Here is a 26,714-nt window from a genome sequence, read left to right on the forward strand (position 1 = left end):
GGGTATAAGTTCAGTAAAATTTTGTTAGAAAATATGTTAGAAAATTTTGAAATTTGTCATCTTTTGGAGTAAAAACTGAGACCACATACTGCAGTGAATTAAAACTATGACCATTTAGCTAATTTTTTTTTTTTTTTTTTTTTTTTTTTTGCTAGCAAACCTCTGGAACCTAAAACAAAAAGATTTGCAGATCACAAGAATGAGGGGTAGAAATTAAAAATCCTTTCTTTGTAAATGGAATTCAATTTCTTGATACTAAACAACACTGAAGAGTAATATCCTCCTTTCAGGTTGCCTCTGGAATGTACGTTTATGTCAATGGGAGGCTTGCAAATAAAATGTTTGGAGACTATGCCTAAAAGTGTATTAGCACTGAGAAGGGGAACTCCAGAGCTTGGTTAGGGACTCCATTACTTATTAAGAAAAGGAATCGTTCATGCAAATTGTGAGTTCTTTGTAAAAGGGGCAGGAATATTTAATGACTCCGTTCCATTTTCTCTCTCCCCATCAAACAACAGTAGGCAGGGCTGGAAATAGAATAGCCGCATAGTTGGGAAACACTGGGGTTTTCCTGATGAAAATGAGCAGTGCCGTTTCTTGATTTTTATTTTTCATTGTCCGTATCAGACAGTGAGAACTCCTCCAGAACCAGCCTGCTAAGGGTCGACAACCAACTGCAAACATGTGTTTTCTTTTGACTTCATCATGCAATTCACATGTCTCAAGGATCATGGGAATTGCCAGCTCAGAAAAATGGCTGCTTTATTCCAACAGGGCGATTGCAAAATATTAAATAATGAGAATGCGACAGGTTGGATACCCCACCTCTCCATCCGGGATGCCACCTGATGTGCTGGGGTTTAACTGAGCCTCTCCTGCCCAACCAGCCTGGGTTCCCTCTCCCTGCTTTGCTGGATTAGGCTCTCTGGCCTCTTGCAGCACACACACAGGCAGGGCCACACCCCGCTGGAGAAACAGGCCTTGGCTACACTTGCAGCTGTACAGCGCTGTGAGTTAAACCTGACTTCGTGCAGCTGAGTAGGGAAAGCGCTGCAGTCTGTCCACACTGATAGCTGCCCAGCGCACTGTCATGGCCACATTTGCAGCAATTGCAGTGCTATTGGGAGCGGTGCATTATGGGCAGCTATCCCACAGAGCACCTCTTCCCATTCTGGTGCCGTGGGTTGTGGGAAGGGGGCGTGGGTGCGGGGGATTCTGGGTCCTGTCCCAATGCCCCGTGATGCATCGCTTCGCATCCCAGAAATCCCTTTGTTTCCGTCCACTTTTGGCGCCATTTTTCAACGGTTTCTGTGCAGCGCAATCTGTCTGCGGGAAATGGAGTCCGAACTGCTGAGTTGTATGCTGACAAGTCTTGCCAGCACGTCACATTTGGCTGTCGAACTATTCCTTAAGATCCAAAGTGAGGGTGAGGAGTCCAACGATGCTATCGAGCCGCGTAACGCGTACAACACAAAATTGCTTGTGGCATTCACGGACATGCTCAGCACCGTGGAACGCCACTTTTGGGCCCGGGAAACAAGCACGAAGTGGTGGGATCACATCATCATGGAAGTCTGGGATGACTAGCAGTGGCTGCAGAACTTTCGGATGAGAAAAGCCACTTTCATGGGACTGTGTGAGGAGCTCGCCCTACCCTGCGGCGCAAGGACACGAGATTGAGAGCTGCTTTGCCAGTGGAGAAGCGGGTGGCTATTGCAATCTGGAAGCTGGCAACTCCAAACAGCTACCGGTCGGTCGCAAACCAGTTTGGAGTGGGAAAGTCGACCGTTGGAATTGTGTTGATGCAAGTTTGCAAGGCCATTAATCGCATCCTACTCAGAAGAACTGTGACTCTGGGTAACGTGCAGGAAATAGTGGATGGCTTTGCACAAATGGGGTTCCCTAACTGTGGAGGGGCGATAGATGGGACGCACATTCCTATTCTGGCACCACCCCACCTAGGATCAGAGTACGTTAATCGGAAGGGGTATTTCTCTATGGTTCTCCAGGCACTTGTGGATCCCTGTGGGCGTTTCATTGACATTAACACAGGCTGACCCGGAAAGGTGACGCACGCATCTTTCGGAACACTGGCCTGTTCAGGAAGATGCAGGCCGGGACTTTTTTCCCAGAGCGGAAGATCACGGTAGGGGAAGTTGAAATGCCCATTGTGATCCTTGGAGATCCAGCTTACCCGTTAATGCCGTGGCTCATGAAACCCTACACAGGGAGCCTTGACAGCAGCAAGGAATGGTTCAACTACAGGCTGAGCTGGTGCCGAATGACTGTGGAGTGTGCCTTTGGCCCTTTAAAGGGCCGCTGGCGATCTCTTTATGGGAAGCTGGACTTGGCTGAAAACAGCATCCCCACGGTTATATCTGCATGTTGTGCCCTCCATAATATTTGTGAAGGGAAGGGTGAAAGCTTCACTCAGGCGTGGACCTCCGAGGTTCAACACCTGGAGGCTGAATTTGCATAGCCAGAGAGCAGGGCTATTACAGGGGCCCAGCACGGGGCTGCAAGGATTAGGGATGCCTTGAGGGAGCAATTTGGGGCTGAAAACCAGCAGTGATATCTGGTGCCCTGCACGGGAGTGAGGGCACCAGATATCACTAGTTCCAATCTTTAGGAATCAGTGTCTGCTTAGTAGACTTGCAGTGCCTTATTTCCTGGGCTAAGGAGTTTTTTACTTTATGCAATAATAAAGAATGTTTTCAAAGCCAAAGAATCCATTTATTGAAAAGAAAAAAAAATTATTTATTGAAAAGAAACAAGGGGGTGGAGTGGGGAATAGTACAATCACAGATTCGCATATGTCCTGTCTGGTGTGCTGTGCAATGAGTGCTGCACTTCAGGACAGCTATACTGCATGGTGATGGGGGTTGAGTGCAGAGGGTAAGGGTCATGGTTTTCAGGGCTGGGTGGTGAAGATACTGGTGTTGGAGGCATCAGGTGGCGTGAAGAACACGGAAGTTGGGGAAAGTGGGTTGGAGGTGACAGTGGGGCACAACGGACAGAGTTTTGGGACAAGGGCTGGGGGGGAGGGCTACAGCTCCTGGATATCGTCTGCTTGGTGCTCCAGGATGCTTATCACCCTATCAGTGCTTTGCCGACGGTGCGCGGTGCTTTGCCGTCGGTGCGCTGCGTTTTCCTGGCGGATCCTGCTTTCTCTCGCCCTCCAGTCCTGTGCTTTCTCATTCTCTTTAATAGATTGCCGCATCACTTCTTGCAGCATGTCTTCTTTGCTTTTTCGCGGTCTCTTCTTGAGTCTTTGCAGTCTCTGAGCAGGCGAAAAGGGGTACGGCTGAGGTCTCAAGGTTGATGCAGCTGTATAGGCAAAATGCAACATTTAACAGAGGCAGCATTGTTTATACCAGACAGAGTAATGATTCCCCCTGCACTTAAGGAGTAGAAAACACATAGGGTCTACACACAATAGCATAATTTTCCCGTCCGAAACAGAGCACGCATATCCCACGGGAGCCTCAAAATGGTAAGGGGCACTGATTGTTTCAGGGTTGCACTGTCCTCTTACAAGACCCATCTTGCATAAAGTATATCTTAGTTATACCATGTTCATATCATAGCCATATTTCTATGAAGAATATGGGGTGTAACGTCGCAGAGAACTCCCCTCCAAATGGAATGGTAAAGGGGAGAGCATTCCCTTCATGTGCTGTAGCAATGGATCAGCAAAGAGAGGCATTTTCTCCAAAACAGTTTTTTGCGATACTGGACATACTAAAATGTGTCTTTAGGGCCTACTGTTTTTCAGTTGATTCAGAGGGGAGGATGGCGCAGATGTGAGGAAGCTTTGACTTTAAAAGGAATGGCTTGTTACATATTCTCTCCTGGTCCTGTTGCCTGTGAGGTTCATTTCCTCTGACAGTGATTTCCATGTAATAAATAGCTCTTTTCTCTCATTTCCACAGGCCCTCCAGGAAGGCGGGGAAAGCCGGGTCGACGAGGAGAACCTGGTAAGCCTCATGTTTCCTCCTGTGGAGTGTGGTGCACCCAGGTGATAACTGGAACAGTACTTGAACTGCTTGATAAAGATACTAGCCACCTTTATCTAATTGACCTGTGAAACGAATAAGTCCCATGATCTCCCATGCACTATAGGTTATCTACTGATGTTAAAACCCTTCAGCTCTAGTCTGACCTAGCCGCAGTGACTTAAAGGGGCACTGCCACGTTGATTACACACGTGTGTGTCTGTCTGTGTGTAATTTATTAGTCTGCTGCTTTTTTTTCCTTTTGCCATGTGTGCCCCATTCTTTTTCAAAGAAAGATAAGACAGGGAGAAGGGAGGTAGGCATGTGAACAGTCATAGCAGGTAATAATACAGAGAGAAATATAAAAGGCACACGTACAGTGTCTCGGGAACCATACACTGGCTTGTTATTTTAGGATTACTTATACATTATACACCTTGTGTGGTCTATTAAAATGTTCACAGACTGGGAGTCAGGAATGAGTGAATTCTAAGCCTAACTTGTTGTGTTGGTCTTGGGCACAAATTCTTGAGATTCATGTTCACCCATAGCCTTTACCTCAGCTAGCTAACTCATGTAAAAACTATAAACTTCCTCGTCCTTCGCTAGGATTTCCACTTTTGTTAATCACGTTTTAGCTAACTGGAGATAAGAACACACCTGTCTTCCTTGTGAAGACTGTTTGTTTTTCTGCCTCTCTAGTGAAATGGGGCTAATGCTGCTTCTTTATCAGCTTCAAAAGGGTATTGTTTGCTCTATGCTTTGAAGCTAGAAGGTACTACGGAAATAGAGTGGAACGTAGTTGTTTTGGGAAGGTAAAAACCTATCTAAAGAACTACATGGAGTTTGGGAACATTTATATAAATTAAAGGTGGATGAAATTTTTGGCCTCCCAACCTTAACAGTGCCCTTTTAATTTGGTCTAAGCAAATGTGGCGCTGTAAATATGTATTTTTAATTAGCAACGGGGCTTCTGTTTGCTGTGCCTTGGATATAGTTTCATTTCAAGGGCAAGCCGAAAATATTCTCAGATGGTGCAACATCTGTTTCTATAAGACAGGGGTGGGCAAACTGTGGGCCGGATCCAGCCCGTCAGGGCTTTGGATCCGACCCGTGGCACCGCCAGCCATGGCACCATAGGCCTTGTGCCACTCGCGGAAGTGGCTGGCTCCACATCCCTGCGGCCCCCCCGGAGGAGGGGCAGAGGGCTTTGTACGTTGCCCTTGGCTCCAGGCACAGCCCTCCGCAGCTCCCACTGGCCGGGAACGGGGAACTACAGCCAATGGGAGCTTCAGGGGGAGGTACCTGGAGGTGTGGCAAGGGTAGCGCGTGGAGCCCTGTGGGCCCCTCCGCCCCCCAAGGGGCTACAGCGCTTCCTGGAGTGGTGCGGGGCCAGGGACAGGGCAGGCATGCAGGGAGCCTGCCCCGGCATGCACCGCTGCCACCCCAGAGCTGCTTTAGGTAAGCGGCGCCAGGCCGGAACCCGAACCCCGCCTGCACCCCACCCCACAACTCCCTGCCCTAAGGCCCCTGCCTGCACCTCGCACCCCTTCTGCACCCCAATTCCCTGCCCAGAGCCCCCTCGTACATCCCACACCCATCCTGCACCCTAATCCCCTGCCCTGAGCCCCCTCTTACACCCCACACCCGTCCTGCACCCTAATCCCCTGCCCTCGGCCCCCTCGTTCAGCCCACACCCGTCCTGAATCCTAATCCCCTGCCCTCAGCCCCCTGCTGCATCCCGCACCCCTCCTGCACCCCAGCTCCCTTCCCTGAGCCCCCTCATACACCCCTCCCTCGCCCTGAGTCCCTTCCTGCACACCGCACTCCCTCCCACACCCAAATCCCCTGCCCTGCATACAATTTCCCCACCCAGATGTGGCCCTCGGCCCAAAACAGTTTGCCCACCCCTGCTATAAGCCCAAGCTGTTCATATCCCAAACCGATGTAAATACTCAGCTATGAACTTCTAGAACACACATGATGGAATTAAGGGTAGGTAAATTTTGTATCAGTAAAAGTGCAGCATGGTGTCAGCCTGTGGAACTCAGTGCGGCAGGAGAACATATAATCAAATACTTTAGCTGAATTTTCAGAATGGGCTGGATAATTTTATGACCATCAGTATTTGCTATTAGGAGGAGGTGGAGCAGGTAAATGATGCACTTCAGGCCATAGAACTGATTGCCATAGAGGTCAGGAAATAATTTCCTTCGCTTATTGGCTAGAGAACGTCACATACTGGGCCAGGTAAACATCAGGGATTGTTGCAACCAGCAAAAGGATATTGGACTTCATGGGACAGCGATCCAATCTGCTACAGTGAATCCTGTTCTGCTTGACTAAGCCCAACTGTCGAGGTGGAGTATCCTGTCATGTGGCTTTGATTTCTTAATGTTGCACTCTGCTCCATAAAGTTATTGGTTGACTATAAGATTCAACCAAGTGCTAACTGCAACATTCAAACAATGAATAGTGTTTAAATACATCAGTTTATTGAATTTTCTCTTACGACATTGTCCATCTATTTAGTCATCAGACATTTTAAAGACAACGCTGAGGCTCAGGATGACAACCTGTGAGAATTCGTACTCAAACTACATTTTAATATTTCACGTGAACTGCCTGAAAATACGATTATTGTGATGCTAGTAGCAATAGTATTAAAATAGCATCTAGGGTCCCAATGTGAGATCGGGGCCTCATTGTGCTAGGCACTGTACAGGCACGGTAAGAGACCAACCTTGCCCCAAAAAGCTGCTTACATTTTACATATACAGCACCAAGAGTGAGAGAAAGGAAGTGCTATTATCTCTAATTTACAGATGGGGAACAGAGGCACAGAGAGACTAAGTGATTTGCCCACTGTGATACAGGAAGTCTGTGGCAGAGCAGGGACTTGAACTGAGGTCTCCTGAGTTCCAGTTCAGTGCATTAACCACAAGAATATCCTTCCTCTTAAGGAACAGAAAACTGCCCTGGGATCAGCGGACAACCAGCAGAGGAATTATAAAGAATTAATGAGACTCAAGTATGTCTCTTTAGATTTTTCGGTAATTGAGGAGAGAAACCAAGGAGAAACTGTAGTTATTTTTGGCAGGGAGGCTCCTAGGGCGCACACTTGTGGTAGATGGTTAAACTATGCCTTACTCTGAGACGGAACAAAAGCACACAACGCAATACACTAGATACAGCAAAGTGGTTACACGCAGCCTATGTAATGAAGCCCCTGAGAATTGTCATGCTGTATTACAGATATAAAGAAAGGCAAAGAGCAGACTTCCCTCTGCGTATTGGTTTTGGCATAGCTGCCAAAAGTTTGTTTTCATAGATAGCTTGAACATATATTTATATATTTGTTTCAGAATCTTACCACACATAAACCAGGTCCTTGTTCTTTCACCACAGCTGATAAATGGGAATAAAATTTTGTTTGCCTAGCATGATAGCATCCCTCCCTGGAGACTCTATGTGGTTACAACTTCACAGCCTCCAGACAAATACTGTCTTAGTGCCAGAAAGCTCAGCACTGATTCAGGCTTGACCTGGGGGAGGCCTTTCTCTGGCAGCTGTTAAAATTATAATGTTAAAGCTTTCTAATACATATGAGGCATTCAATAAATTTGTTTTAAAATCGAGCAGTGATGTTGGAGAGATCAGCCTGGTTCCTCCAACCACACCCACTTCTTGATTTAAAACACGACTGAATTCCATTTCTTTTCTGTTTAGATTTGGACAGTATAAAAATTAACTAGACAGCTATAAATGAATAGGAATTTACAGAGAGTTTGTCACTCTTGAAGCACACTGAAGACAACTGATGATGGGCATTGTTTATGGGGTGGATAAAATACTATTTCAAAATTAATTTAAAATTTCTTTAGAAAAACTAAAGTACTTAAAGGACATGTCTGAACTGTGGCGCCATTGGGCCAAATGCAAACCAAAGTTAGGTGGTAAAACTGCTGATATTCTGGGCATGCTAGCAATTCCGCTATTGCTACTCATGGTGAAATTGCCTAGTGCTAGACCAACACTGGGTAAAAGTGCTAGTGCAGACAAACGTAACTGGGTTCACTCTGCTAATCTGCTTGGAATTCAGCAATTCTTACCAAACCAGATAGGTGCTAAATACCACATTCCAAAGGGATTATCACCTTCCCCTCCGCCTCTGCTCTTACTGATTGGGGACAAAAAGATGAATTATTTCTACCCATGAAGGGAGGAATAGGAGGGGAATTCCTGGCTCCTGGTCTTGCTGCAGCTGCTCACTTCTGGAATTGATACAGCCTTCCAGAGCTGCCCCCTCCCCACCCCACATACATAGGCGTGCCTGCCTGCCAGTACTGTACCATGTTAGGCTATCAGTGGGATAAGTGCTGTAAATTTTCAGTGCAGAGGCAGCCTTTAGTGGAAAGAAACTTCCCCATAAACCCATCTGAAGCCCTGCACTGGGGCAGTTTGAAACTCTCTCCTTGCACTGGGGCAGTTTGAAACTCTCTCCCTGTGAGTTCCATTGCATGTGCCTGCTCTTGTCCTTTGGCCTGGTCAGGACATAAGTGTGTTAGGACGGAGCCAGGACTGTACACTTCAAAAGTAAATGCACAGGCACGTTTGTACATGGTCTGAGTGTTGTGAAAATGTCTATGGAACATGCAAAGCAAATGTGAATTTGGGGGTTGCTTGAGTCCCCCAAACCCTTCTTGCCTTTACACCCCTGGCTACAGCCCAGATTTCTTCTAATGGTCTTCACCGACCTTCAGGTTTAAACAGGAACAATGCATAGATTTGGAAAGCATTTTTGTCAGTGTCAGTACAGTTAAACAGTCCACAGATTTATTGAGTCATTGACTCTATCTGACCCATTTTATTTACTCCTGCAGTCATCTGGCTCTTATTTAATTATTTCCATGCCTCTGACAGAGGAGCAGCCAATGCCATGAATTGCACATATGTCTCAAAGCTGTATACAAAGAAGGAATCACCTTTGTAATGGGCATTCAGGTTACAGCTTTCTGGAAGAGGCTGCTTTTTTAAAAAAATCAGTGTATCTTAATGTTGCTACTATGGGACCAAGATACTTTAAACAACTAATCAGTCTCACTTGGGAAGCACCATCCTAGCCTCACCTTTCAGGTGTGTCTACAGAAAGCAAGAAAGCCACTACATGAACCTTGAGTGCATTGACTGGCTTGTGGGTCTCGCTTATCTTTGCAACCATTTGACGTGTTCAGGCAGCCAAAACTGTTCTGGACAGAACGGCTACAGTATGTTTCTGTAGAGTGTACTACAGGTCCATGGCTGTCCAAGTGCTTTCTGAAGCATTTATCCCACAGTGCTCAGCACTGGGGACTAGGAGGCTTTAGGATAATTTTCTATATACAAGGCATTGCAGGAGGGCTGACTCAGCTGATTCATCTGCAACACGGGTGGCTTCTCATCTGCACTGGGAAGAAACCAGTGTAGATAGCACCAGTTAAATAGGATCTAAGCTAAAGAACTCATCCAAGGTGTTGCCATCAAAGCAATTTCTACAGAGGGAAAATGCATCCTGTTAGAAAATGTGTTAGCTGACATGTTTTAGCTAACACAACTCGGCACCCTGGTATAGGCAAGGAAAAGTGATATTTAAAAAATGTGTTCGCTTGTTCATGGTTATCCTCTATAGCTAGCTAATATATTTTTTAAATATAACTCTCCTTTTCCACACTAAGGGCAAAATCTTGTTAACATCATGTTAATATGTTTTCAAACATTAAACATTTTCCCAGTGTAGATAAGGTCTAACTGATTACGGCCACATCTTTACGTACAGTGCTGCAGTGCGTCTGGTGAAGATGCTCTGTTCTGACCTCCGCAAATGGCAGAAACTCTGTCGACGAGAGAAGCACAGCATGTTTGGAATGAGCTATATTCCAAAAATAATGAAAGCAAAAGATTGTAAGTTCTTTGGGCCTGGGGCTGTCACTTACCATATGTTTGTATCGTGCCTGGCACCACAGAGCCCCATCCTGGTAAGCCTTTGGGCACTACCACAATCTAAATATGTATTAATATTAAATAACTAAAGCTGGATTGTTAGCTAACTAATCTGACTTCTTTTTCCTCCAACACATCCACCTTTGGGAGCCTGTGAGCATTTTCAAATACTGTTATATGCATTTAGAGCTCTGGCTATTAAAGGTAAAGTCATAATTATAGGAGTTGTTTAAATCTAGAAGTAATAAATGCTGCAGGTTATAAATAAGAATGCCATCCTGCCAACACTGTTTGTTAATGGGCTATCTGTCAGACATGGCTCAGATTTTGTTCCATAGGTTATTTTGTCTTCCTATTTCCCTTTATGAAATATGCCTCTGAAGTAATTTGTTATGGAATCCCAAATTTACAAAGGCTGTTTCCAATTTTTACTTGTAATAATAGTAATAATAATAATTTCCAACTGATTTCAGTCTGTCTGTAGAACATTGAAAATAATTTTCACTGGTCAACTTTATTATTCATAATTTTGACAAATTTCTCAAAAGGGAGAAGGCCTCATGCAGTGTGCCCACATCTAAGGGAAGGATAGAGAGCCCCTTGGCACATCACTAACTTCTTTGCTTATTGCCTTGTTAAAAAAAAAAATGACTTTCATCTGTAGCAGACAAGTGTCTCATGACCGGTCTGTGAAAAACATTGAGCAAGTCAGAAATGATGTAGTTCTTGGACAATATTTTTTTTTAAATCAAATTTGATTTATTCATAAATCGCTTGAGGGACTCCTATAACTTTTAGTATTAATGAAAATTCCTAGCCAAATTCTGTTCTTTATCAGTAAAAGTTTAACATAATTCTGATATCAATCAGGACATCAAAGTTCTACTGCCCTGAGCTGAATGTTGCAAAAGATGATCTACAGCGATCCATTCAATTCGATTGAGCCTCATGACCAAGGTTAAGGCATTTTATAAGAGCATGTGGCACATCAGATGTCATAGTTGCTTGCATATATTTGAGGGACACGGTATCTGAATTAAGGCAAAAAGACAACAAAGCCTAAGGAAATTAGGTATGTCATTGCAATCCCATATTAAAATGTCTTGACCACGTCACTTAAGTTGTTGTTCATTAAGATGAAAAGGGGCCTTGCATGGGAAAATTGGTTGAAATTAGTTAATAAATCAGGTTTACGTTAAGAGCCAGATTCTCTGCTGGTAAATTGGCTTAGGTCCAGTAAGTTCAATGTAGCTACGAATGTATAACAGCTTAGGATCTGGTCATAAGAATTTAAACCTGTGAACGTACAATAACAGCCATGTACATATCCTAAGGTAAAGACAATGGTTGTGATCCGGAGACGGGCCAAGTTGCCCCCGTAACAAATGAAACTTTGGATGTATGCCCTTCTAATATATAATACAGCATTCACAACTCACAATGAACTCACCATGTTCAGACCCAGATGCTACCAGGTCTTCTGCTGAATACATTGAGCTGGCCTATTGATGCTAACAGGCCAGTTCCTGGCAGTATGTACTCCGTGCCGTAATAAATAGTTGGTTTGGATCCTAATTCTGCACAATTACTTGGTTTTTATTGTTTCATTTTTAAACACTTAGATGTTTTAAAGTAAGTTTTAAAAAAAATTGAGAGCTTGAAAAGACTCATAAAAAGAAACAGAAATATGCTTTTCATTTACAATTGAGTTTCCAGTAAGCTTCTTTTTTTTTTTTTTCTATTTTAATTTCTCCCACATTTTTTTGCATTGAATCCATTTCTGGTTTTGATCATGTAGGAAATGGAGCATGAAGAGGCCCAAAAACAGTGTAAAAACCCTCTCAAACAAGAGTGAAACATGGATGCCATTGGTCCACAGCCCAAATGTTCACCTCTGCTGCACAGTGCTGAGGGGAGGGGAGTGTGGGAATGCTGCAGAAATTGGTCTGGAGTAGGCATCTGCATGGTGGAGATGGTTATGCAGCAGGAGATGCCGTGTTCCCCGCTGCCACCATCACCATTTGACACCTGAGTTCTGTGGGTCTGATCTAAAGCCCATTGAAGTCTAGAGGAGTCTTTTTCTTTTGTTTTCAGTTACCTTGCCCTGTACTTGGCTCACGGCATGTTCCCCTCTCATGGCAACATAAGTTAGCAGCAGCAGCAGCATGACCCAGTGGTTAGGGGCAGGAGGGGGAGCCAGGAGAATGTTCAGTGAAGCATGGAGATCAGTAGGTGAAATGTGCTGCACAAATGATCAGAGGTGGTGGAATTTGTGCCTCGTAAGTTGCTATGCATCAGTAGCTCCCTTCCATCGGCCAGGTCTACGCTAGGAGCGCTTGGCTGGAATAGGTATACTGATGTACTATAGTGACAACGCACTCCTAGTGGGGACGCAGCTTATCCCAGCAAAACCAGCGCAGTCCTACCCCCAACTGAAATAAGCGATACCATCAGAAGCGCGGCTGTGCCAGCATAACGGCATCTACGCCAGGGGCTTTTGCCGGCACAGCTGTGTCGGACAGGGGTCCACACAGCGCTTCACCCCCGTGAGTTGACATAGCTATGCCAGCGGAAGGCTGTAGTGTAGACCTGGCTTCCTACTACAGACACCAGAGATGAGAGCAGAGAACTCCACAATGGCAGCTGAACGTTCCACAGACTTTTAGCTCTACAGCATTGCCACTTGCTGTTGCCAGCTCCGTGCCTTATCCAAGGCCCACATGCTAGAGACGAGCACTCCCACATTAGGATAAAATTGAATCTTCATGTACAGCTGCGTAACACTCACTCCAGAACCGGGTCGTAGATGCTGTGTTTTATCTACATGTGGAATGCCACCAAACTTGATGCAAAGTAGAAATATTGCTCTGACATCCTGACCCTCCCTGCCACATACTGTGTTGTATTGAATGATACTTTGCTTTCTTGTGGTTAATAAGTGTTTGGGGTTTTGCTTTTGTTTTTCAGGACCTGCAGTAAGTACCGTGGATTTTACTCTTGGGTCAACAAAGTTAAGGCAATTTTTTTTTCCCTTTCTGTATCATTTCACAAGAACAGCCTTTTTTGGTAGAGGTGTGTATGGAAGGAAAATTGGTACCAGATGCTGCTTTTTTTCTCCCTCTTGATTGTAGACAAGTAGTTTAAAAAAAAAAAGCTTTAAAAATGCTTAACTCGCTGCCCTAAGGAGCCTGTGGCAATTTAAAACCCAGCAAATATTCTGTAAAAAACATAGTTCTCTTTTTTTTTTTAAAGAATTCTTTGGTCAGTCTCCATGCTCAAAAAATGTGCACACTGTATTAATATTTTAATGTTTTGATGTTTTAAATTTGAAAACTGTCCATCTCGCTTCTCCCATTTATTGTGTCTCAGTTGGTTGATACTGCATGTCGTTAGTGATGTTGATAGCCCCACACCACTGTGATTCAGCCAAAAAAAATGTATAGCTTTCTTCTCTCTTCGGGGCTGTTTGGTGAGTAATAAACATCTCTCGCTGCATGGCCGGAACCTTTATGGTGAATGCATTGTTTGAAGGGATGGCAGTTGAATATGTGCTAATCCCTCCTCCTAAGAAAACTTTCAGACACATCCGTCTTTATCCCCTCCAATGAAATCCCCAAATCTGTTACTCTCCCAGTGCTCTTACGGTGAGAAGTTAGCCTTACTGGCATCAGTTAAATTCTGTCATGGGTGGGATTTTCAAATGAACCTAAGGGAATTAGGCACCGGCCACCCTCCATTGATTTCTGAAAGTCAATGAAAGGCATCTAAAACCTTCAACAGCTTTTTAAAGTCCTACTCTATATTTCAAACCTGCCGTGCTTTTCTTGATAAGCAATGTAATGTCAGTGTCTGTTTCTTCAAATACCATTCCCTTCCTGCCAAGGCCCAATGAGACTGGGAGGAAGTTATTCCTGTAATCTTTGCAATTCATTGATAAACCATCTTTTGATCTAGTTAATCTCCAATTCTATATATTTCATTTAAAACCTTGAACCGATGATGAAACACAAGTAAAATGTTAGGGTTGTAAAACTCAGCAGTGTTAGTTCGTGTGGGTTTGAACAATATTTTGTGTTTATACTTTCAGTTAATGTGCGTTTATGTCCCTTGAGGTTTCATTTTTATTTCAGGTTCATTTTTTAATCTGAAAACTTGGAGAAATGTGGGCAAAACTGCTACGTTGGCTTGGATTTCAGTGGGAACCATAGAAGAATATGCAGTTAACGATGAGTTTTGACCGATAACCCCCCTGAGGGGAGGGAAATGGGGCTTGTCTGAAACTCTACCCAGGCACACATTCTGTTATAAAAGTTGTGCACGGTATTAGCAGTCAGTCAGTGTGGGTATCTGTCTGCAGAAGCCCCGGCAAATGAATTTGTCCCAGCTTGCTGGTATTTAGGAGTTTAGTCTGTCAGAGAAATCATTTTCCTGTAAATATTTTCTAATTAAAAAGTTCAGCATAGTCTGTTTATCCACATACTACAATGAGTATAGGGGTCTCTGTAATATTAGCGAGGGAACATTTATTGGGGGAAAGACAATTTAGAGGCAAGTGATTCCAGATTACTTGGCACTGAGGTGAGCTGGGTATTGGTTCCTGAACTTCCCAGTTATGCACAAAATCCAGAGCATGTTTTTGCTTCTTCAGCAAAATCATTCTACACCCTGACCTACTAGCGCTAAGCCATAAGGCTCCATCTTTGAGACATTCTACTCTGGATTTACACCAGCAGAATTTAACCCCCGAGAGCTTTCATGGTATATTTTGGGCAGTTTCCCCAGTATGACTACAGTACCCTATGGATAGAGTGGCCATTTTTCCCAAAGGGAAAACGGGACACTGCTTGGGGCCAGCCCAAGTCCTCCCCTCTGCCCACACAGGGCTGGCATCCCTGCTCGCCTGAGTCCTGCCTGCCCCCCCACACAAGGCCTGGGCTGGCGTCACTGCTCACCCAAGCCCTGCCTGCCCCCCTCATGGGACTGGGGTCGCTGTTCGCCAGAGCCATGCCTGCCTCCTGTGCGAGCCCCGCCTCTCCCCCGTGCAGGGCTGGCATCGCTGCTCGCCTCCCCGCACGTTCCTCTGCGCCCCACTTTTTTTACAAAACTGGGCATTTGTCCCATGTGCGTTTGTCAAGTGATCAAGTTGGCAAGAGCAAATGGGCTTAAAAAAGGGACTGTCCTGGCCAAAATGGGACGTATGGTCACCCTACCTCTGGATTAAATTTGTGTTCTGCAATGTATGAGATGATTTGAATTTGATTGGAATTCAGAAAAATATTTTTTTATTATTGTTATTATTTTTAGTTTATTTGTAGGTAAACATTAAAAAGATGATCTGCTTCCAACTCCCTATATATTTTAAAAGACACATTTCTTTGCATTTGTTGCTTACCGAACCTTAAATTATTAAAAGCGAATATGTTAACAATTTAGGCTCCATTCCTGCAATTGATAGCACAAGGTGTCTGCAGTCTGCCTGCATCCTGTCAATTTCAGGATCGAGGCCTGAAATGTCACTGTATGTGCTGTCTGTTCACTTCTATTAATCTGATTTAGCTTGAACAACATAATTTAGAAACTATTTTCTTTTAGTCTCCAGTCACTTTGACTTGCTGGTTACCGTGCGCTGTTTAGCCATGCCTGAAGGAATAAAAGGAGAGAACCTGGCCCAGTCCAGGGCTGACTGGCCAGGAAGAAGGATGGAGCTCTGTCTCTTTGCACAAACGGAGCTTTGCTGGTGGAGAGGTTAGCTGGAGCAGCCCCTGGGGAGGAGCAGTTAGCCCCCAGTAGAGAGCAATGCTCTACTAAGAGACAGCTTAGGAACCAAACCCTAAGGAAAGGGCAGGGACACCCCACGGGAAGCTTGGGGGTGGTCCAGTACTGAGTTGATTTTCCTTTTTTGCATCAAAATGTTTCAGGGCGGAGCCCTTCCAGTAGCCCCCGAAGGGGTTAAGACTGATGGAACAATTAGCTGGTGGGCTGGCGTCCACTTCCGTGGACACTGGAGACAGAGACTTCCTCCTCTTGGGGAGACCCGCAGCCATGTCAGGCAGCTAGGAAGGTCGACTAGGGAGAGCTCCTGCAGCTACACAACTACAAACATTTTATTCACAAACAAGACTCTTTTCTGCCTACGCCCATTTAAATTTTTTTTAAACCTTTTGTAAAACTTTTCTTAATAAGCCCTAAATCTGTGGCTTAAACTACAACTCTTGACAAAGACTTTCTTTAAAAAAAAAAAAAAAAAAGTCCTAAAACCCACAGAAACACAATGTTATTTTATGTCAGCAGCATTGCAGTTAAGTCTATTGCTTTCTTATGTTTCTTGATTTTTGGCCATAAGGAACTGATTACATTCTATACATATAGCGTCATATTATGCTAAAATGCATTCTCAATTATGTTGGCCACTAGTAATAGTTGTTCTGGTGTTTTATTTTTAGCTGTCATAAATTAGTTGCATGTATGAAGTATTAGAATCTGTGGTACAGTACTTAGGGCTGTTAGATGATGGATCATTCTGTCTGTAGGATAAGGAGTGTGCTAGTCAACTACTCTATAAAGACTCAGTTACAGAGGATATTAAAATCACATGCCGAGTAGGAAATTTCTACAATCTGAAGGATAGATTTACCATACACTATAATTTAACATTTACTGTAACAGATATTAACAAACACTTTATGCATTAAGGTACAGACCATGGAAACTTACCAATAAATGAGGGTTGTGATTTACACAGTGTTTCCTACTTACATATTTTATGCTTCAGTGTTCATAAACCTTCATAAAAATTTTACTGTATATTTTATCTGAAGTCTATGATTTGTTAAATGAGTTGTTATTGTAATTAATGTCTTGTTCCTGGAAGAACCTACATTTCTGTAGAGTGTGTGTTAAATACTGCAGTGTCTCTTTAGTAGACGTGGATGCTACTGTATTTAGACTAGAGGAAACTTGAGGAGAAAATGTAGAAAGTTGATGCAATAAGAAATGTATGAATGCAGCTACCATTGTATAATAACACCATGCCAATAAAGTCCATGTATACAGTGTCACATGACATTGCTGTACTAGATACAACCCTGAAATTTAACAGCTCCGTACTTGAAATCTGTATAACTTGGACACTTTTTTGTATATCCTAGTGGGCAGCTTAACTACATGTTTAACCCTATATCTAGCTGCAAACACTACTTTGAAAAACAAGGAGAATAGAAAATGAGAAATGTCCTTGGCCAGCTGTGTTTTGTGTCCCTTTGCTGATGTTGCAGATCTGGATGATTAAATAAGATATTTTCTGTGTAGAGCCCAACTTCTATTTTAGCTTCACCCTAATCAAGTGAGGGCGGAGTTTGGGGTTTGTCCCCACATACGGCTGAAATGCCCCAAGTCACAGATTGGGCTCCTAATCCTGTAGATTCCCCTGAGGTCTTCACAGACCGGGAAACACAAAGCCATACACACACACACGGAGACGCAGTGCCAGGGTTCCTCCTGCTTCTGCCCATTACTTTTCTCGAGAAAGGGTCCCCAACCCAGAGGGGGCACCGTGCCAAAGCACATCCATATCTTGCCATCAGTTTGCTTAAAGCGAAGTAATGTTCCTCATTACTTCTGTGGGGAACTCTGCCTGCTGGCCTGCAGCAGGGCCTGGCAATATGTCCCTGTCTCCACCGTGGGATTGCATGAGAGGAGGGGATGGGTGTGTGGGAACAAAGCCTTTGGTAAGTAGCAAATGTTTACAAAAAGTCAAAAACAAATGAAAGGTGAAGAGATTTGTATTTGAGTCACACGTGTGTCAGTTTCCCCTCCAGTAGGAAAAGTTCCTCTTGTAAGAGCCTGCACCTTAAATGTTGCTGAGTTCTTGCGCCTCCCACTGGCTGCCGAGGATGCAGCAGGGACTAAGCCCTCTGCGTGGGTCAGGCTCCGAGTTTTACATATTGCAATGTGTTGTCATGCTGCTGAGAGTTCAACTGTGACTGACTTTTTCTTCTTGTCTCGCTTATTCACTCCGCACAGGGGCAGTCAGGACGAGATGGCTACCCGGTAACTCTGCCATGCCGTTTGTATTTTACTCTCTTCTAAGTTACTCCTCGCATTTCGCTCTTTTTCCATCAGCCATCGCGTCTTTGCCTGTCTCAGTTCGGTTTTTTTCCTTTCCTCTCCCTTCAGTGGTTATGGGATTTAATCCTACAGCTCTAGAGCAGATTGTGTATTTTATACTAATGATTATTGGCTAAATCCTGACTCCCTGCATATTTGTAGGGAGGCCTCACTCAAGCAAACCACTGAGAGCTTGCCAGAGTATAAACTGAGTGAGGACCTTTGGATAGGTCCCCATCTTAATGCTCAGCGGTAGAGGGGCCTAGTTTGGGTGTTCACTTGCTGAAGGAAATGCACAGATACCTGAAAGTAAGCCTTGATGTATCCATATCTAAAAATATACCAACTGTTCTCTTCAAAGGTGTGTTACAGCATGTGACACCCTAGCACCTCCAACTGTGATCTCACAGCTAAGCAATGCTGACCTCAGTCCCTGGGAGTCAGAGCTGTCCCTCGGGTACGGCAAATCAGGGCGACCGCTCCAGGCCCCGCGGTCAGTGCGATTGGCCGGTGCAGTCATCCCAGAAGTGACAGTCCGGTCCGGGAAGTGACAGATTTGTCACATCCGCCCCAGGTCCCCCGGACCCCTAAGGACAGCCCTGCTGGGAGTTAGCTTACTCGGGGAAGACTCAGGAGTGGTATGAAGCAGTACTGGTAATTCAGTATGTGTTGCTGTTCCTATTTGCACTGGTTCTGAGGGATGCTGTTCAGCCAGAGGGTGTCTTCTTTCTGAGGAGAGACTAAACCAAGGTCCTGGCTATTTTTTTTGTAACAACTTTGTGACACTTACTGAAGAGTAGGAGTATTAACCTGATTCTGGCCAAATCCCAAATTGTGGATTTACATCTGCCCCTCTACCCTGTTGTGTAGCTACTGTGCATTTTTAAACACCTGCCATGCTCCACCCCAGAATGGAGCAAGTGCCTGCACTTCGGTGGTGAGCGAAGTGATTGCTCCATATGCTCTGTGCAATCAGTCAGTGAAATCACAGTGTACATCCCTTAGTGTTACAGTGCACCGCAGTTTTGCAGCTGCTTTTGTGAATAATGTACAATTCACACTATGTAGCTTGAATCTCTGTCAGGGTTTCTTGATGTTCCCCTTCTAAGAGACAGAAAACTATTTAGGCTTCTCCTTGCCATGACAGACATCTTTTTAAAAGAAGCTGTTGGGAAAATGCACTTTCTTGTTTTCCTCCTCCTTGTGCTCTGGCTTAATTCCACTTTGCAAACAGCAGAAATTTTCAGTGTGCGATGGACGAACGGCTGAAGTAAAAACGACTACAGGGAAAAAGAAAAGCGTTTCCACTCTTCATTTTCCCCGGGACTTGTTTTTGAGCCGCCCCAGGAAAAGATCAGAGATTTCCTCGGGGACGCCGGCCTCCCAGATTGGGCAATGTAATAGTAAATGAATTTCTAAGACAAGCCTTTTATTCCATTACATCAATAGCAGGAAAGTATGTAGTTGCCTTTCCAGTTGGTTTTAATAACTTAAACTCAGTATAAAAACCCGTTCTGAAAGGAACAGTAGGAGACCTGCAAGATTCTTTGTAATACTTTATAGTCAACCGGACTGCTTATTTCCAGAGGAAATTACAACTACCGTTCATGTAACCTACACCCACTCAGAGTGGTACCCTGTCCCCCTCTAGTGGTGGCTGGTTGCATATAGTGGTTGATGAGCCTGCTACAACTTTGGTTAATAGACATAAGTCTGTTAGCTCAGACAAGTAGAGGCACATGCTTTAAGACTCCCAGGTTCAGTGCCCCCTGCTGACGGCCAATGCAAGGGTGTGGTATTTGGAGGGTGTGTCTGTTTAAAGGGTTAGTGTTTTCTAATATAGTATCTGACAGAGTTTAGCAATTCCTGGGTTTTTTGGCCTTTTAATGGTGACCACTGAGTACTCACTACACCACATCCAGCGTGAGGATTCTTACAAGTGTCCAAAGTCACTTGGTGTTTTTTTGTCAAAATTATACATAAAACTAAGTGACTCTCCCTTTTAAAACCTGTTCTGCCTCTGCAACTCCTGCTTTGACCATATCATCCCCTGCTCCCTCCCCCACATAGCACCATGGGCTTTTCCTGAGTTGCTTGACTGCCCCACACACCACTATAGAGTAGCTTCCTAGGGCTGTGTGAACTCAGGGTTAAAGACTTGAGAGGATGTTTGCAGGCAGGGTTACTGCCTGAACCAATCCTGATTGCCAGTGGCTCCAAGGTCGTGGTAACACTTTGCAGATGGCAGCAGCTTGGGTGTTAACCTCTTCATAGCTGTGGAAAAGGTTTCTAGGAACAATCCAGCAACGGGGTGGTGAGTTCTCTCAAGCTCCTTGCACTTTCTGCCCAGAGTAGCACTGCTGGCAAGGCCTCAGGTACCTACACATCCTCCCTCTCCCCTCAAAAGGACCCAGTTGTCATGACCGGGAGAAAATGCCAACCCCAGAATGAATGGTCATAGCAACACAGACAACTCTTTGCAAACTGCGACATGCCAGGGAACCACCAGTAGAAATCCTTCTGAAGAACAGCAAACACCACCGAACAGCAGTTTATAGAAATGCTTAAGTGGCTTATCAGAAGTTAAGAATTTAATTTATTAAAGATTAAGCGTGAAGGTTTTGCTCTAATTGGACCATTCAATAGCACTTTTAGAATGACTTTCTTCTTCAGCAGGATGCTGACTAACCATGTATAAATTAGTGCTGCCCTTGGGAAATATTGTTTTGTTGGGTTTGGGGTGGTGTTTTTTTTATCCCAATGATATTTTTGGCACTGCTGAGTGTTGTTTTAGTCACAGGCTCCTGAAAACCAGAAATGGTGGAAGGAAATAAATAATTCAGTTACACGGGGCTCGGATGCAACCTTACAATCTGCCCTGAGGGAGCACACTAGTCACAATCCCCTTCCTGGTGCCCCCATTACCACAGCTCGGCTGGTCAGAACATGGGAAGGAAACAGAGTCAAAGCTCCACCTATTCCTCACCCCGCCTTTCTGCCTGCAGGAGGGCAGGGCCCTGTAGCTGCCCCACTGTGGCTGCTGTTTCCCTCCTACCCCACTAGGCCCTGCACTCCAAGTAGCTTATGCAGTTTTGCTTTAAGAGCCTGGTCAAAATATTTGCAAAACTGAGTGAGCTGAACCTGCCAGTGAGACTTGCCAGAACTCATCCGAACCCCAGACCACTGCTTCCACAGAGCTGTAAGCACAATAAGGAGCTTTATCTAAGAAGGAGGCAAAAGTATCTCTCTTTTCTGAAGAGTCCAGTGCCCTTTGGAGAGGAAAGGGGTTAGATTAAATAAAAGCAGGCATTCGTGTCTCACATTCAGTAGTAGCACGTGCTGGCCTCCATTGCATCCTGGCCTCCATCGCATCCAATTGCTTAATCAAACTGGTCTAATGATTGAGTCACTCCTGAACAGGTAGATGCTTGGAAGGTGGTCTGTGCTCCACATGCGGCTGCGGTTAACTTTGTTACTCATTTGTGGTTTATAAAAAAGAGATTAGCTAGCTAGCGGGCTTGCTTTCTGTCCTCTAGCTGTCTCATACTGCGTATGGAAACCTGAATTCATGTGCAGTCCCTTTAGTGATCATCACTGTGTCAGGATGCCCTTTTGTGAATTTATGATCTACAGATGGGGAACGTTTGGCGGTGAGGTCAGTTCAACTGCTTGCCTTCACGATAAGTGCAGCTCTGTACACTGCAGGACATTTGGGGGGGGGGGGGCTGGATATTTACATTACCTGAGGTTTTGACAGTAAAATAAAATACAAAAACTGCCCTAATATTTTCAATAACGGGCATTGTTGTGGAAGAAAGAAATTTTGGCTTTGTTTCTGTCGCGTGAGTTTAAAGGAGGATAAAAAGTCCTCCATCTGTTGTGATGCATGGATGGGATGTCTGCTGTCTATTCCACACATGGCTTTTTGACAATTGATGTAGCTTACATTTTAGGGTCATATTCTACCCTCAGTTACAACTGTACACTCCAATAGGATTGCATGGCTGTAACGTAGGGCAGAACTGGATGTAGTTCTCTGAGCAGATAGAGGGATGCTCTTTCTACCGTCTTCTAAATTTTCCAAGAACAGTGTATTTTTAAAAAAAGTTGAAAGTAATTCCTTTTCATCTATATATCCCTCAGCCAATGAAATAACTACATGTAACCTTTGGCATATTAGGAAATAACAAGTCTAAGTCAAATGGTTCTTCATCCAGTGTCATAAATGCACATGACACTTAAATTTCTGGGATCTCAGTAGAATCCAGCAGATGTACTGGAGTGTTTTGTTACATATATGGCTATTTTAATCTTGAGTTGATAAAGTTATTTCTATAAGAAGATAAAATAACTGTTGTAGAATTTGAAAGGAATGAAACCAATTAGAGTTCTATAGAAATGTAATAGGGTTATAAGAAAAAATATAGAATTTAATAGTGAATTACCTTCTTTCAGGAAGCTTTTTGCACCATACTGTAAAATTGTATAGCAGAGGTGTAATATTATATTAAATTCTACCACATGGCTGAATATTATATTAAATTCCATGGACCACAGGTTGAAAACCACTGCTTTAAAGCATCCTGAAAACCAGTTTTAAAGACACTATAAATAGGCTTGGGAGGATTAGATTTTTATTAGTAAACGGCGATAAATGTCAATTTCATACACACACATACAAGCCAACAACAAAATATTTCCATTGATGATAACTGAAATTTATAGATAGGCAAATTAAGAATTTAATAGAGTAACTATCCAGTGATTTAGACTTTCCAGTAAAGCTTGTTACAAATGGACTAGCAAATGAGTAATAAAAACAGGTATGATTTGTTGGTTTAAGGGTATTTAATTTGTATATTTTGATGTATGATGTTGATGATTTCTGTTTTAATGGTTTGTAAAGCTTTAACTCTTTGAATCTCAGCATCTATTGTCATTAAATAACTTCTCATCCCCTGTAATTTCTTGCAACTGTGAAAATCTAAATTGATAAAAATTGAAAAAGAATGCTTAAAAATAAACATTGATATTATCTATTGCAATTATAAAAAATAAAAAGCACATTCTGCCAAGCCTATGTATAAAATAAGGCCCAGATACTGTGACGACGTAAGCACATGCGTAGCTTTATGCACAGTCTTCATTGGATCAAGATCTAAGACTAAGGAGAGCTGAAGGAGTAAAATGTTTCATTTTAGCTCTAAAACAACTAAAAATATTTTATTGTGCTCATCTATGTAGATTGCAATTAAAAACAAAAAATCCCAAAACTTCTTAGGTAGTTTTAGGCTACGATGTAATCACTAATTATAGCTTCTGAGCTATTCTAAATGCAGACTTCATCTGGCAAAATAGTAAAGTTAGTAAATTGCCAGAAGACTAACTTTAGCATTTATATATTTGGTTCAAAATTGGAAAGGAATAAACTTTGTAACATTCTTGGCAAAGAACACAGCAGAAAATAGCCTTTCTTTTTGTAGCTATTTTTATGGAAACAATTTTATTTATACAGATTATTAAACTATCCTACCCATTGCCAAAGTGATCAACTGTTATTGTCTCTTAACGTTCTCATAACTGCTGGGAGGTGAAGAGGAAAGTGTTTTCATTATGCCTCGTGTCACTGAATCCTCTAGAGATGCACTGTTATTATTGTGAAGGACTTTAACTCAATCCAATAGTCTGATTATAATTATAATGATTGGGGTAGGCGGTTAGTGACTTCCTTGGAGTACTGTTACTTCTCCCCTCTGCTTGGGGAATTAAAACAATTTGAATTTTAATCTACTGTTTTCTCCCATACGTAGCCTGAAAACCAGAGGGTGAGGGTGAAGTCCCAGTTTCTAAAAGTCTATTAGATTAGACGTGGAACAGGTCCACAAAAAAGTTTTGCCTAGAAAAACTCCTCATTCAAATACTATAAAACTTTGACTTCTTATATTTTATCTAGTGTTAACCCTGTCCATACAATGGATGGAACCATGTTAACATCTGACATTTTTAACTAGTACAGTTATAGGCCGTGATCCTACAAAGACTTGACATGCAGCAAGTGGTCCCATTGAGATGTGTAAAGTTAAGCACATGCGTAAATTTTGTGAGATCAGGGCCATAGTAAGATTTCTTGCTATCAATGTAGCTGTAGTTTCTTTTATTTCCTGAAATGTTATGAAACCCTGGTATAGACTACCAGGGCCACTGATAGCCGAGTCTGACTATCATAGTTCTTAAAATACCCAGAAGTGTGGCTGGGACTAAAGAGAGAATGCCAGAATCAGGACAAACAAGACAAATCGGAGATATTGCTTCCTTCCACAAATGATTTGTATTTTGCTCTCTCTTTCTCTCCATCGTTCGTAGATTCAGAGGTTCCAAGGCCAGATCACTATGTGATCATGTCTGTCCTAGAGCAGATCTTTTAGATAAACATCCAGTCTTGACATAAAAATTGTTGATGATGGAGAATCCACTGTGACCCTTGGTAAATTGTTCCAATGTAATAATAATTGTATTATTAAATTGTTCCAATGTAATAATAATTATTTTCATTGTTAATCCACTCCGAATTTGTCTAGCTTCAACTTCCAGCCATTGGATCATGTTATACCTTTCTCTGCCAGATTGAAGAGTCCATTATTAAATAGTTGTTCCCCATGTAGGTACTTAAAGACTGTAATCAAGTCCCTGCTTAAACTTCTCTTTGTTAAGCTACATATATTGAGCTCCTTGAGTTTGTCACTGTAAGGCATATTTTTGAATCTGTTAATCATTCTCGTGGCTCTTCTCTGAACCCTCTCCAATTTATAATCATCCATCTTGAATTGTGGGCATCAGAAATTAACACAGGATTCCAATAGTGATCACACCAGTGCCAAATATAGAGGTAAAATAACCTCTCTACTCCTACTTGAGATTCCCCTGTTTGTGCCTCCCAGCTGTTTTGACCATAGCATGACACTGGAAGCTCCTGTTCAGCTGATTATCTACGATGATCCCAAATCTTGTTCAGAGTCCCGGGTTCCCAGGATAGAGTCTCCCATCCTGTAAGCATGGCCTGCACTCTTTGTTCCTAGATGTACGTATTTACATTAGCCATGTTAAAATGCATATTGGTTCCTTTTACTCAGTCTACCAAGTGATCTATATTGCTCTGAATCAGTGATCTGTCCCCTTCATTATTTACCACTCCCCCAATTTTTATGTCATCTGCAAATTTTTATCAGTGATGATTTTGTTTTCTTCCAGGTCATTGATAAAAATGTTAAATAACATAGGGCCAAGAACTGATCCCTGGGGGGACCCCATTGGAAACACACCTGCATGGTGATTCTCCATTTACAGTTACATTTTGACACCTATGAGGTAGCCGGTTTTTAATCCATTTAATGTGTGCCATGTTAATTTTATATCATTCTAGTTTTTTAATCAAAATGTGCGCTACCAACTCAAATGCCTTACAGAAGTCTAAGTATATTACTTCAACATTATTACCATTATCAACCTAACTAGGAATCTCATTAAAAAAACGATATCAAGTTAGTTTGACAGGATCTATTTTCCATAAAGCCATGTTGATTTGCATTAATTACATTACACTCCTTTAATTCTTTATTAATCGAGTCCCCAATCAGCCGCTCCATTATCTTGCCCGAGATCGATGCCAGGCTGACATTCCTATAGTTATTCAGGTCATTCCATTTACCCATATGAAAAATTGGCACGATCTTAGCTTTCTTTTCTGTCGTCTGGAACTTCTCTAGTGTTGGGAAATTAACAATAGCAGTCCAGCGAGCTCCCCAGCCAGTTCTTTTAAAATACTTGGATTCAAATTATCTGGACCTGCTGATATAAAAATGTCAAACTTTAGTGGCTTTGTTTAACATCCTCCCAAGATACTAGTGAGCCGTGCAATGTTCCAGTCCATTCAGTAAAACTAACTCTGATCATTTTGGCTAGCTTCTCTCCTTTTGCTAACGCAGTGTATGACAAAGGTGACTACGTGTTCCAAATGAGATCAGGGCCCAGTGTGCTAGACACTGTACAAACACATCACTGGAGACAGTTCCCGCCCCACAGGGCTTTCAGTCTAACTAAATAAGACATACAAACCATGGGAACGGAAAGCGAGACAGAGAAGTGATTGGCCTATGGTCACACAGCAGGTCAGTGGCACAGCTGGAAATAGAATTCAGATTACTTGATTTCCAATCCAATGCCCAATCCAGTGGACTGGAAAGCGTTACAAAAGGATCTCACAAAACTGGGTGACTGGGAAACAAAATGGCAGATGAAATTCAGTGTTGATAAATGCAAAGTAAGGCACATTGGAAAACATAATCCCAATTATACATATAAAATGATGGGATCTAAATTAGCTGTTGCCACTCAAGAAAGAGATCTTGGAGTCACTGCGGATAGTTCTCTGAAAACATCCACTCAATGTGCAGCAGCAGTCAAAAAAGCAAACAGAATGTTGGGAATCATCAAGAAAGGGATAGATAATAAGACAGAAAATATCATATTGACTCTATATAAATCCATGGTACGCCCACATCTTAAATACTGCATGCAGATGTGGTCGCCTCATCTCAAAAAAGATGTATTGGAATTGGAAAAGGTTCAGAAAAGGGC

At 43.1% G+C, this 26,714-nt stretch overlaps 1 protein-coding gene across 5 annotated transcripts in view; it reads left to right on the forward strand.

The window, feature by feature from the left end:
* Window positions 1–26,714, forward strand: part of COL23A1 (collagen type XXIII alpha 1 chain) — a 323,890-nt gene that overhangs the window by 229,633 nt on the left and 67,543 nt on the right. For 4 of the 5 annotated variants that reach the window (XM_034779082.1, XM_034779083.1, XM_034779084.1 and 1 more), the window contains exons 3-4: window positions 3,933–3,977; window positions 12,942–12,949. In XM_034779082.1, coding sequence (XP_034634973.1) covers window positions 3,933–3,977; window positions 12,942–12,949 — 53 coding nt within the window. Of the gene's footprint in view, window positions 1–3,932; window positions 3,978–12,941; window positions 12,950–17,996; window positions 18,024–26,714 lie in introns of all 5 variants that reach the window. The other variant, XM_034779085.1, reaches the window with a different exon arrangement.

Source organism: Trachemys scripta, chromosome 8 (genome assembly GCF_013100865.1).
Source record: "Trachemys scripta elegans isolate TJP31775 chromosome 8, CAS_Tse_1.0, whole genome shotgun sequence".
Taxonomy (NCBI): domain Eukaryota; kingdom Metazoa; phylum Chordata; order Testudines; family Emydidae; genus Trachemys; species Trachemys scripta.